Source organism: Crotalus tigris, unplaced genomic scaffold, assembly GCF_016545835.1.
Source record: "Crotalus tigris isolate CLP2741 ecotype Arizona unplaced genomic scaffold, ASM1654583v1 scf7180000017550.10884619, whole genome shotgun sequence".
Classification (NCBI taxonomy): domain Eukaryota; kingdom Metazoa; phylum Chordata; class Lepidosauria; order Squamata; family Viperidae; genus Crotalus; species Crotalus tigris.
In genome coordinates, this window is record NW_024096468.1 from 9,647,672 (window position 1) to 9,662,095 (window position 14,424).

At 37.0% G+C, this 14,424-nt stretch overlaps 2 protein-coding genes across 2 annotated transcripts in view; one reads left to right on the plus strand and one right to left on the minus strand.

Moving 5' to 3' along the window:
- The window catches only part of EXT1 (exostosin glycosyltransferase 1), a 309,356-nt gene that overhangs the window by 90,532 nt on the left and 204,400 nt on the right, over positions 1 to 14,424 (plus strand). The window lies entirely within an intron of this gene.
- On the minus strand, positions 8,262 to 11,313 carry LOC120307399 (eukaryotic translation initiation factor 5B-like). The gene has a single exon (XM_039342171.1). The coding sequence runs from the start codon at positions 9,427 to 9,429 to the stop codon at positions 8,860 to 8,862; it is 570 nt and encodes a 189-aa protein (XP_039198105.1). The 5' UTR covers positions 9,430 to 11,313; the 3' UTR covers positions 8,262 to 8,859.

Genomic DNA, 14,424 nt, shown 5'->3' on the forward strand with positions numbered 1-14,424 from the left:
CTCAAGATCATTTGTTTATGAATATTGACAGCTACCATGCAAAACTTTGCAACTTTGTGTGTAAGGGCAGCCTGCTTGTGACATCTCTCATTCTACTGACGACTATGGTTGATTTGATTGGTCTGACTGGCTAGGCCTATGTCAGTTTCCTGCTTCATTATTCCATGTGTCCTTCACCCAAAGTTGCACATCAGGTGGCAGAGAATGATCATTCTCTACTGACAAGGTGTACCACTTTGCAGTGACTGGAATACACAACACTTCGTGGTTACCCACTTGTCCAATATGTTATTGCTACTGGAGCTAGGCTGCAGATACCTAGCCTACCTTAAGAGGGCCACAAAAATTCCAAAATTGGGCAAATACTATCCTTGCAGCAGTTAAAACATGCAATATCAAGTAGTCATTCTCTTTACCATAATTAGGTCTTAATATTCCTAACAAAAACAATTCCGGTTTAAATTCTGTCTGTAGTTTCATCATCTTTTCCAACCATCTATGGATCTTAGACCAATATCTCTTAGTGATAGGGCATGTCCACCAGGCATGGTAATTAGTGCCTGGCTGTTATTTACATTTCCAGCAGATATCCGAAACATTTTTAGACATTTTTGCTAAGCGAACTGGTGTCATATGCCATCTATAAAACATCTTATATAAGTTTTCTTTATATGCTACCGCTTTTGTAAGCTTAATATTTTTATCCCAAAGTTTTTGCCAGTCTTCCAAATCTATAGAATATCCAATTACCATCTGACCAGATTATTATTACCAAAATTTTAGAGTGTGCAGAAATGGATAGACTGACATTAGAAATGAAAGAAAAAGATGATTCAATTTATTTTAGAACTTGGGAAAAATTTTTTATCAATGGTTAGAGACACGTTAGAATTTGAAGGATTCAATATTTCAGAATAGATGTCTGATTTTTAATCTAGTTCTAACTAACATTTTGATGATATGATTACTTTTCCTGATTTACTGATTTTCATTTGTTACTTTTGATTGTTAGGATTTTTTTTGGGATTTTATTAGTAGTGTTTACTTAATAGATCAACGTATTTCTTTACTAATTGTTTTTAATATGTTACAGTCTAAGCTTTGCTAAAAATGGTTGAATATGATATTTACTCATTATTATGATCCGGACGGTTGCTTGTTTGTTGAAATATGTGAGTGTACCTATCCTTATTTTACCTAATTCCTTATTTCCTTCCCCTCCCCCTTTCCTTCCACCCCTCCCTTTACCATACCTGTTCCTATTTTTCCTCATCTATATAAACTTAATAAAATTTTATTAAAAAAAAAGAGGGCCACAAAAAGTTAAGAATGTTGATATTTCTTTATTGCCATCTAGTGACCAATGATTCTGTGCAGCCCCTTATGTTTGCCCTTAAATATAGTACTTTTTATAATTAGATATTCTGTTGCAGACAGACATGATTTGTTCAGAAGACATTGTCGAAGCACTCTCTGCTGATAATTGCCAGACTTAATCATGTTTGGAGTAGATTCATTGAAAGTTATAACTGATTTAGGTCGTGCTGATCAGAGTAGGCTTACCCTAAATGTGATTAAAACTGCATCTTACTATAGTAGAAATGCCTGCCAGTTAATAAATCAAGTTGTTCAATAAATCTTACCCTGTCTTTCACCTAAGAATTAGAGATTCAATTTGCAAATTACTGAGGAATTCATTCTGAACTAGAATTCCAGAAGCAGCCTTCCTTTATTCCCAAAGATTTGTTATGCTATAAACAAACATCTTGGTCTTAATATAAATTAACAGTGTTTTAAGAAAGTAAATTTCCATGCTTTCTTTGCTTTTCATGCAGAATGCAGAAGTAGCAAGGAACTTTTTATCTCTGGCTATCCATATAGCTCCATTTGTCTTAACTGAATGAATTTTCCTTTCTTACAGTAATGAATGTCTGAACAATTAATTAATTAATTAATTAATTTGGATCAGTTTATGCAGAATACATTGTAGGAAAATTTAATTTTTTTCTTTCTGAAGATCAGAAAAGATCAGAAAAGTTTAATTATTATATTTTTTAATATGGTGTTTGGTAGGGGTGCCAGATGACTCTCTACTTGCTTCTCTGCCCTTTACTCCATATATGTTCTCATATGTTCTGCTAATTTAGGGATTCAGGAAGAGGAAACACTGTCCCCATGACAATTAAGACTACTCTTGTCTGCAGATTGCTAAGATGTTGGACAATGAAATTGCCATGCATGACACTGGAATATTTTAGAGTTCTTTTATGAAATTTCTACATTTTGTGCACAGTTACCAATACAATGATACCTCGGTACTCATCTTTAATTGGTTCCGGAAGGCATGATGAATACCAAAAACAATGAGTACCAAACACGTTTTTTCCCATAAGGAATAATGTAGGGAGTCACAAGGCAGCCGACACAGACAGGTTGTAATTTGAGCATTGAATACCAAACAAACATTGAGTACCGGGACAAAATTTTCACATCAAAATGTGTTGAGAACTAAATTCCATGAGTTTCAAAGCAGTTGAGTACCAAGGTACTATTGTAGCTTGCACAGATTTGGTGATTTCTGGTATTATTTAATCTTTGGAGTTAGGGATGACATGCTACTAATATAGTTTGATTGCATTGTTGGAGATACCCAAGCATTAAATCTTACTATTACCAGACATTCTACAAAAAATAAATTAGCTATGTCAATGTTTCTCAATCTTGGCTACTTGAAGATGTCTGGAGTTTAACTCCCAGAATTCCCCAATTGGGAAATGTGCATATCAAAAATTAAATAAATAGGTGATCAGTTGTCTGTTTCAGAAATGTATTTTGAAATATTATATAAAACAAATAATTGGGGCAATGAGATGTTTGAAGGATGGTATTGCTTATTACAATTTTGTTTTTTTTTCTTTCCAAAGGAAAAATGCCTTATATTTTTTGCAAATGTAATGAGTGACCATGGTTCAGGCCTAGTAATTAAGAATAAGATGTTGAGGGTCATGATAAGACAGTTACATGCATTTGAAAAGAACAGAAAATCAAAATATCATTGATGGGATATTCTCATACAAATCCTGTGTGGTTACATTATACAATACTTTTTTTTCCCTGTTCACTCTGTTTTAAATGAGATATTATAGAACTACAAACTCTGCAGGAGTAAGAAGTTCAAAGTAACCATATTCCTACAAATAACGTGGTGGTAGATAAATTCAGAGTAGCCTGTATAAGCTTGGCAACCCTCTCCAAATAGTGTACCAGCTCAGTACTTCTCGGCTAACATGGCTAGGCACATAACTTAGCTTTTTTCTAGGCAATTTGTATAAGGTTTCCTTCTCTTCCTCTGAGACCCTTCTTAGTGGATAAATATTTTTGAGTGGTACTTAAATTGAGTTCTTGTATCTTAATAATATAAATAAGACATATCTCCAGCTAGTAACAGCGTCACAACAAATACATTTTTTTCTCCCATTCTCAGTCAAAAAATGAAGATCTTTTAGATGTTTCTAATCTAATAAAGCAGTCCAAAGACCTTGATCCCCATTTTTCCTTCCTTCCTTCCTTCCTTCCTTCCTTCCTTCCTTCCTTCCTTCCTTCCTTCCTTCCTTCCTTCCTTCCTTCCTTCCTTCCTTCCTTCCTCCCTCCCTCCCTCCCTCCCTCCCTCCCTCCCTCCCCCCCTCCCTCCCTCCACACAGAGCTGTATAAGCTTTTGTAGAAAGCAAAACAGCATTATTGCTGCTTAGTACTTAAATTGAAAACCATTCACTTTCTAGTTAAAAAAAGGCAAAGAAAAGCAGAAGTGTTTTGAATGTAGGCAGCAGAGTGCCTCCTCCTGTGCTTGCATTCTGGTAAATCATTGGTTTTCTGACTGCTTTTGCATCCCTCATGGTACTGAGTGAACATGATGTGCTTTCGGAATTTAAAAAAAAAAAAAAAAAAAACCCCTTTGTTTCCAAAAGACTCAGATTCTCTGATTTGTTGAAGGAAGGAAGACATTAAAAAGTGACAGATTACAATCCAAAGATTTCTAACAGTTATTTTGGTGGGGCAGGGTTTTCCTTTTATTTTATTTTATTTGGGTATGTGTAGCGAATGATTTATAGGGAGGCTTTTAATGCATTGCTTTCAGTAAGCGTCAAGTTTTTGAATGTGTTGCATAAAATCAGGAACCTTTGAAACGAACTCATAAATATTGTTCTTCCATTTTCTACAACGGAACATACTGTGCCATTTATCATTCAGCAGTGATGGAAAGATATTTAAAGCATGTAGACATTATATCTTAAACCTTGTAGTAATGTAATTATTCCATCAGTTACAGCATCCCAAAATAAATTCAAGCCTTATTTTGTTAAAGCTGCTGGGCATATGATTTATTTACAACTAGAAAGTTCCTCTCAGACTAAAGCAGCCTTTAGTCATATTGACTTTTCTACAAAACTTTTCAGATCTGAATCTTTTGACATAATTTTGCATTTGATTGATCAGGTAATATTGTGATATCTTCATGCCCGGTTCTCAGTATAATGATAATATTTTGCTGGTGTGGTGAAATAATATATTTCAGAGTGTCTGCTTTCGGAAGCCAGAGTTAGGGGAGTCTAGAAATTTTATGAGTTGCACAAATAAAGGTGGGAGTATGTAGAAAAACACAGGTTTTTAATATAGCCTAATAGACTTAATAAAATCTAACTATCTTTAAGCATCGTGTAGTTTGAAATTTCTATTACTTTCAGTATGGGTATATTTTCCTTTTATAACAAGATAAACATTTGAAAATTTTTAAAAAAGGATGTCATAGGACAGCTTATTTCAGGGGTGTCAAATTGCTGGCCCACGGGCCGGACATGTCATCTGGAAGTCACGCCCACCCCATTGCTGGCAATGGCAAAACCATCCCGATACATTGTGCAACATCATGTGACGTCACAGGTTTGACATGTCTGGCTTATCCTATCACTGTGGAAGAATTCATGAAAAATTAAGAGGAACTGCCTAGTAAATTTTAAATAAAAAATCCAAAAATTGTGACAAATACGATTTCTTGGACTAAAAATTGAGGGTGAGATCTCCTGGTTAAATAATAAAAAATTACTTTGACATGATTCTTCGCTATAAAAATTAAATTAACTCTTGGGGATTCTCAGAAGAGTCTACTAAAACCATGTGTTGCTAATGAAACAGATTTTGGTGACACTTTGTACAGAAAAAAGCTGGTAAAAGGAAGGTACAGAAAGTCCTTCAGAAAGTATTTTCCTCCTTTGAGCTTCCCTGCTCCAACAAAGAAAAACTACACATTCTTCACTGCCAAAATGAAATCCAGATTTCATAAATATTGTCCAGGTGCAGTTAAAATGACAGAAGAAAGTAAGTTGGAAATATTTTATTAGTTAGAAATGTTATTAGGTCCTTTTTTACTATCGAAATAATTAGAGAAATCAATCAATTGCATCTTAGGTCTTTCCTATAATTATACTTTAAATCTTTTTACTTTTGAACGTGACTGTATTTTCGGCTCAGTTTCCTCTTTCTTTTAAAAATATTTTGTATTAGGCTTCAATGTCTGTTAGTTTTTCAAAGTACCATATTCTCATTTTTGTTCTGTTTCTTATCTAATCTTTCTATACTGCGTTCTCATTATTCCTTGGACAATGGCAGACACAACTTCAGATCTGTAGAAATCAAAAGCCAGCTTTGGGAATACTTTATTTACTGCTGTGTCCAACACACTATTCCCCTGTTGCTTCTCTGTGGCTAAGTATTATGTTAATGATAACACAATTCAAGTTTAATTTTGACCAAGATCTGCGAACGTAGAATAGAATTAGAATTAGAATTATAGAATAGAATAGAACAAAACAGAACAGAATAGAATAGAAAAGCAACAAAGATGATCAGGGGACTGGAGGCTAAAACATATAAAGAACGGTTGCTGGAATTGGGTATGTCTAGTTTAATGAAAAGGACTAGGAGTGACATGATAGCAGTGTTCCAATATCTCAGGTGTTGCCACAAAGAAGAGGGAATGAAGCTATTCTCCAAAGCACCTGAGAGCAAGGACAAGAAGCAATGGATGGAAACTAATCAAGGAGAGAAGCAACCTAGAAGTAAGGAGAAATTTTCTGACAGTTAGAACAATTAATTGGTAGAACAACTTGACTCCAGAAGTTGTGGATGCTCCAATACTAGAAGTTTTTAAGAAGAGACTGGACAACCATTTTTCTGGAATGGTATAGGGTTTCCTGCCTAAGCAGGGGGTTGGATTAGAAGACTTCCAAGATCCCTTCCAATTCTGTTATTCTATTCTATTCTCTTCACTCTTTCTATAGTCTCAACATCTTTTTTACATCATGGTGAGCAAAACTGGATGCAGTATTCCAAGTATGGCCTTACCAAGGCATTATAAAGTGGTATTAACATGTCACGTGATTTTGATTCTATCCCTCTATTAATGCAGCCTAGCTTTCTTCAAATCCTACTTTCAAATTTTTCTTAAAATGAAAAAAAGGGACCTTCTCTTGTATTATTCTTTTCTTCGGAATCCGTGAGATTGTTCTGGTGTTCTCTGTGCTTATTCATAGGTAGCCTGCATTTGAGGCATTGTAGTAATTATAGAGCAGGTGTAAAGTAAGTAGTGGCAACTTCTTAAGTGGTTTACTGACCCAGCAGTTTAGGAAATGTTTGTTGGCTGTAGCAACATTATTCCTAGTTGCCTGTCGTAGTTCATTTCAGATTAATCTATCTTTCACTTGGAAAGGAAATGAATTGTGTTGGTAACTTCAAGAGGTATGCAGAATCTGTTACAAGGCTAAATAAAGGTGCAGGATTTTATGTATACTATTGAAATTGGAATGTCAGTTTGACACAAATTCTCACAAACAGGATGTTGGATGACTTGATCTGTTTTTCAAATGAGAAGCTTGAAAACTGCTACTTCAGTGAGATTGTAGAATGGAACAGTCCAGTTCTCCTATCATCTCTTGTAGATGATATCCAAGTGTATTTATTGCATCATACTGCATCTACAGAAATCTGATTAATAGATGAGCATTTTGTTCAGCGTTGCAATGCAAATAAATCACATATCAGGGAATTGCAACTTTTTCTCATGTTCTGGGTCTGTGTAATTAACTTGGAGAGCAATTTAATAAACAGAATGATACTTCTTTCCATCTGCTCAGTTCTAAAATGATAGAATTGTTGAGTTGCCCAGTCATATCTTGAGTTTTCACTAGGTCGTTCACTTGACACAGAGCTCCTTATTAAGAAAACATTCAGAGTTTGTACTTTTTTAGATTAATCTCTTGATTTCCTGTGTCCCTCCCCAAGTAATTTAAAACAATTGTCTTTGTAGTTAGATGTGACATTACTCAATGTTGTCCTGGAACCGGTCAGCAAGGACTGAGGGAGTAATTAATTTAAAAAATCTGGGATTATAATTTTCTTTTTAAAGTCCTTGAAAAACTGATTGAGACGCAGTAGGTTTGTCACTTAGCAGTACATGTCATGACAAAAAAAAAAAAAATCCAGTTTTAAATTCTGGTATCTTCAAAGAGGACTGGGGAAGATATTTGCTGAAAGCTCCAGAAAGCCATTGCTGGGAATGTCAGAAATGGGTCAAGGATGTCTCTTGATTCATGGCAGCTTCCTGTGTTGCCAAAAGCACAGCCAACTCAATTTATGGATATCCAGGGTGGGGCACAAACAGGAAGGAGGAAATGTATTCTGGAGTCAATTCTTAAAATTCCAGCGAACTGAGGAAGCCGACTGTAGCTCTTCTTGGATAGATAGGATTGTGCAATGAAAGCCTGAAAATGTTGCAATACAGCTAAGTACTCAACATACGGCCATAATGGAGCCTACCCATTAAGATCGTATGTCATGATAGTTGTAAGATGGGTCACTCATGTTCCCAACCTGATTTTACAACCTTTTTTTGCAGTAGTTGTTAAATGAACCTGGCAGTCATAAAGCAAAAACTGGTCATAAAGTGAATGCTGAAGTAGTTAAGTAAAACAGTAGTTTGCTACAGGCACAGTTTTGCTGAAAACCAGAGGTAAGTTCCAGATTTTGGCAAAACCATCATAAAATGTGGTCACAGTGCTTTACAGCCCTCTCTAAGCAGTTTATAGAGTCAGCATATTGCCCTCAATAACCTGGGTCCTCATTTTACCAACCTCAGAAAGATGGAAGGCTGAGTCAACCTTGAACTGGTCAGGATCGAACTGTGGACAGTCAGCAGAATTAGCCCGCAATACTGCATTCTAACCACTGCCCCCCAAGGCTCTTATTGTGACGCAGTGGTTAGAATGCAGTCATGGATGATACCTTCCTTTCCTAAGGATCATAATTTTCTGTCGTGATAATGATTGTTAAGGATTATCTCACATGTCCTGCTTGTTGCAGTGTTGTGGCTGCAATATTTTCTTGCATACCAAGCCTAGGGTGTATACTAAAATAGGCTATGTGGCCAAAATGTGGCAATACTAGCAAAATTATGAATGGGACAGGTTGGCTTTCAGGCATCTTTATCACGTCAGCATTTGTCAGCCATTTCTAAGCTGCCAAAAAGTAGGCCCATACAAAACTTGGTATATTTCTGCATCAGCGCAGATTTAAAATTTGGCATGATATGCTGAAAGGTTGATGTGATTGTTTACCTAGCATGCTTCAGAATTCAACAACAACAACAACATAAGGACTAGTCAATTAAATTCTTTAATCAATACAAACTGGAGTATGAGGACATCGATAAATCCTTTGGTTGCAATTATAATAATTATAAGCTAATCATTGTTCAAAGTTTGACAGAACCTAGATGATTTCAAATACTTTCTTGAGCTCCACAATAAGTTACCAGTCAGACTTCTGCATTTCATCTCTGAACCAGTCTTTCAGGGCATCAATGGACTGACGACGAATCTTGCTGACAAGTATATCAGTTGCTTCAAAATGTTGACCGTACATTTTTGGTGCTTCACCAGGAATTGATTCTATTTTTACACAGACTTCTTTATCTTTTTTTGCAACATCTATTTGTTTGTGATTTATTTCAATACTTGTAATTATTCCAATATCAATGAAATTTTTACTAGATACACAAATTGGAGTTCCTTGTTTTATCTGACTTGCGTCCACAAGGACTCCCATCACTATGGGATCACGAGAATTAAAAATAAATTGAGGAAGTATTTTCATCTTACAAGGGAATATTGCTATATGCTTGAATTCTTCTTGTTTCTGTTTTTTGTAGTCTTGCCTATATTTTGTGAAGGCATCAAATAAATGATATATAATTTCTGCACTAAAGATTCTAACCCCTAAACTACCAGCCATTTCCTGGGCATCTCGTTCAATCCTCACATCAAATGCCAAGATCACTGCATACTGTGGATCATGCTCCAGCATGACTGATGCCTTCATAACATCCTTTTTATGCACAGGTCCTGTGTCGTCGTTATTATTATTTTATTCTCTTTTCTCTGACTCATACAGATTCCTCTTGACTTCTCATAAAAGTTTAGGAAGCTTTTGTTTTTTGTTTTAAAAAAGCTCTCTTTTTTGTCGTTCACCACAGTATAATCTCCTGTAAATAGAAGATGTATGTTACTAGTTCTCTTAATACTCTTGGGAAGGGTAAGAGAGTATTTCAAATGCTTCCACGTTATTTTGTGTTGAGATAAGACTACACAGGAAAAATGTGGCAAGGGAGAAATGGATTATTTTTTTCACCATAGATGTATCAAATTTCTCATGTAAGGAAAATTGGATTTTCTTCTTATAGAACTTCTTTCTTTGTAGAAATGAGGATAGGGCAGAGAGGGCTGGTGAAAGGAGTTGAATAGACAAACTTTGTAATGTTTCTTAATTTTCCAGTTTCATTGAAAGGTAAAAAAGACAAAACTGCAGTCCTTGGGAAAGGCACATAGCTTAGTACTGCTTTGCTCAGTAGTTTCAGTGCTTCCAATTAAAAAATTAAAAAAGCATACTAAAATTTCTTCTGGAGTGCTGTGGTTGGCTAATAGTAGGTATTTGCAGTCAGAAGTATTGGTTTTCATCTAAAACAACATCCTATTTTAATGATGGACAAAGGAGCAGTAACCACATTAGTCCTTTGTAGCAAAAACAATAAAGTGTGTGATATTTTAAAATATCATTAAAGCCCCATGAATTGATCAATAAATGTTTGTGGATTTCTAATGCAATTCTGACTTCTATCTTTATTATCTTCAGCTGTTAGTTTTTGTACCCTCTCTCCAAAAGGAATCCATGATTATAATCTTCCTTTCTCAGGGTACCGTGCATGCATTTGATTAAGTGATCTATGAAAGCTCATGGGATAAATAACTTACTAGCTGCTGACGTAGTATAAGACCTTTTGCTATTTTCCCAATATTAATCATTGGAATTTAAATTAGAAGTATCGTCACAATACGGTCAATCAACAGTTGCTATAGAGAAGTGACAGGGATGTAAGAATGTATTGATTATATTTTGTGTGCTGCGAGGCTTTCCATATATAGCATATGGATTTTTTTCCCCATCTTTGCCATCATTCTGATGGAATTTCAGGAATCTGGACAGAAATGCCTCTGCTTGTGACTGTCTTGAGCTGGTCTTTGTCAAAATTACCTTCATATCTGATTTCCTCTTTGTCAGTTTTTTTTGGAAAGCAAAGTGAAAGAGGAGAGACTTAGCTGCTCTGTAAGGCCCTTTGCTACCTGAGCTGTACATTCAATTTAGCACAGACAAATGCTGAAAGATAAGTGTAGTCCAGGTACATAGTTCAAGCCATGTTCATTGTATTTGCATTTCTAAGGTCTCTGCCCTGCAAATCTCAAGCAGGGGTTAGAGAATCACAACCGGTTTGCTTAAATGTAAACCCAGTTGTTGAAACACATCTTTATTTTGGCTTTTGAAGAGTACTCTGCATGAAAAAGTGGATCAGTCTGTATTTATTAAGTAAGATCCACAGTTTGATATTTTGAGCTTCTTTCTTAAGCAATGCTCTATGGTTCTTCAAGGCTTTGTATCTATAGGTAGTCCTCGATTTACAACAGATCATTTAGTGGCCATTTAAAGTTACAACGGCACTGAAAAAAGTGACTCATGGCCACCATTGCAGCATCTCCATGGTCAAGTGATCAAAATTGTGGTGCTTGGCAACTGACCCTTTATGACGGTTCCAATGTTCTGGGGTCACGTGATTACCTTTTGCGACTGTCTGACAAGCAAAGTCAGTGGGGAAGACAGATTCACTTAACAACCATGTTACTAATTTAACAGATGCAGTCATTCACTTAACAACTGTGGCAAGAAAGCTCGTAAAAGGGGGGCAAAATTCACTTAACAACAACTCTCAGCAACAGAAATGTTGGGCTCAATTGTGGCCGTAAGTCGGGGATTACCTGTATTAAGGCAGGGGTGGGGAACTATGGAAAATTTATGACCTCTGTACTTCAACTCCCAGAATTCCTGAGACAGACTGGTTCAGGAATTCTGGGAGTTGAAGTTCACAGGTCATAAATTGCTCTAGTTGCCCATCCCTATATAAAGGTTTTGTCATTAGTTAACTATTTAAGACCAGCTGAAAGATGTTCTTAAGGGAATGGGACCATCAGAGATAGGTCTTTTTGGAGTTTGGGCTCTATGGGCAGCTGATTAGAAAAGTTGGTAGGAAAAAGCCCTTTGTGTACCTGTTTTTTGGTCTTCTTCCTGAATGACTTTTCATGCAGTGGACAAGGGAAATGGAGCACTTAAACCCGGATGGGGCAAATTCTTTCCCCTTCTTATTCCAATAAATGGCACTTATCCTTGCTGGAATGCAGATTCTGGAGATTACTGCATCAATTAATTAAAGTTCTCCATTGTCAAATATGACAGCATGGGACAGAGTTCATTATGTGTTTGTTTATTATGGTGTTCTAAGTCATCGTTATTTTTTTGTCACATTTTTCTGCTTCTCTTGTTTTCTCTCCCAGAAGCTGCTGGTATATGATGGGCCTAAGTGTTGGTTCCATTTTTAACTTGGAACGTAGGTTGGCCTGAAAAAATGAAATTTACTAAATCTACTGCATTAGAGGTATGGTTTAGTGGAAAACTTGATTTTGGCTTTTCTTTATCCAACGATTTATCTGTGGTACCAAACTGGCAAAGAAACACAAAGAAAGAAGTTTCTTCCTGGTGCGTGGACAGGTTCATTTACTTCGTTCCTTCTCTGTTTCTTTTTTGGCATATTTTTGAAGCCACGGTGAAGTCACTAAATTAATTCCATAAATTAAATAATTCCCTTAGCTGTTTATAGCTTGCTAGTCAGGAATTCTGCCCTTCAGTAGCTAAAGTAAGTAGATGCCTTTTGTTACCTTCATGAGAATATTCAGAATATGGTACGGGAAGTCCTAGACTTAGAAAAGTTCGAAGTTACAATGGCACTGAAAAAAGTGACTTACGACCATTTTTCACACTTACGTGCATTGCAGCACACACACACACACACACACACACACACACACACACGATCACATGATCAGAATTCAGGCACTCGGCAACTGGTTCATATTTATGATGGCTGCAGCGTCCTGAGGTGATGCGATCCCCCTTTGAGACTTTCTGACTAGCAAAATCAATAGGGAAATCAGATTCCCTTAACAACTGTGTTACTAACTTAACAGCTACAATGATTCATTTAACAACTGTGGCAAGAAAGGTCATGAGAGAAAATTCACTTAACCACTGCCTCATTTAGCAACAGAAATGTTGGACTCAATTGTGGTCATAATTTAAGGACTACCTGTATCTGAATAGCAATGTGCATAGATGCTTTATGACAAGAAAGAGCAGCATCTTCTCAAATGCCTTGCATGTTTAATTCCCCTGTTTTCCTCTGACTTTCCTGTAGAGTGAACAAGAAGATTAAACGCATATATGTGAAGACCCAGGTGGGAACCAGCAGTTCTCAGACCAGAGACTTGTAAATCTAAAACAACCACACAACTGCAAGGAAAGTCAAGAAAAGAAGCCAGGAGTTTAGCAGTTAACTGGCTTCATTCTTGTTTGCAATAAAGATTCTAATCCAGTCAAGCCTTGTCTGTCAGTGTTCTGCTGTCTAGCCAAGACGTTGAGCTAAGTCACAAAATGTCTATGAATCAGAGTTGAGATCTGTGATTCATTATTGAGTCCTTGTTGGAGAGAACAGGAAAGAAAGGAGGAACATTTAAAGGTACATGGAATGTTTGCCATGTTCATCCATTTGTCTACAGTGAATTTTCTTCTTCTGACACAGATTTCCTCCTATGTTAGAATATAATTCCTAGAATTAAAAGGTGCAAAGAATACCATGTTTTTTTTTTCTTTGAAAGAAATTTGGAAAGAATTTTTTTTTTTTTTTGGTCATCAACTTAAATTAGAACTGGGAGGAGAGGGGGAAGGATATTTAGACCCTCAACTCTCTTTCTAGTCATTGTTAGTTTTTATCCCAACAGAAATTAATGGTCCTAAGGGAGCCTATCCCAAAGGTGCTTTTTGAAAAGGCATCTGGTGTTCCTTCTTTTTTGGAAAAACAAAACAAACTCCAGTTGCCTTTTGAAAAAGCACCTTTGGGACAACCGTGACCTGGATGACTGAGACTCTCCAGAGTCATTAAGGGAGCCTAGTTCTGTGAAAAAAAGGAAGTTCTAACACAGTGGTGGTGAACCTATGGCACGAGTGCCAGAGGCGGCACTCGGAGCCCTCTCTGTGGGCACACTTGCTGTCGCCCCAGCCCTGCCTCCCCCCACGGCCCCCTCCACACCAGCAGTGCCCCCAGAGGAGAGTCACCCCCAGGCATGGCCCGCCTGGAGCAGTGCAGCCAAGGACATGGCAGCTGGGCAGTGGGAACAAGACTCTGCCCTTGTGCCCTGTCACAAACAGATGATGCTGCAGGGCACGGGTGGAGGGCGTGGCCGCCATGGCGCTGCTGGGCCGCCATGGCGAACTGCGGTGGGCCATGGAGGTGGTGGGTGGCCCTGTGGGTGGGTGGGGGCAGGGCAGAGGTGGAGTGGGGGTGGGACAGTTTTTGGGCACTCGGTGTCTAAAAGGTTTGCCATCACTGTTCTAACAGGATCATTGCAAATGTTGGAATGGGGAAATTTGTGCAGGGTGATTTGTATGTATTTAAATTTGATGTTAGTATGGATGGGAAGGAAGAGGAGATAAGAAAGACAGGAATTATCAATGAGTTTCTATCCTTTCTCTGCATGTTAAGGGATCAAAGGCTAGTACTGATTAATAATAGATTTAAGGGTGGCAGGTAAAAAAGTAAATAGATTACTTCCTAGAAATAAAGTTTAGTATTTTAGTTGTATTACCTGACTCTAGGGTTGACTTGCTTAGTGAGATCAGCCTTGGCAATAAAGTATATCTCCTTACTTTCTTACTTCT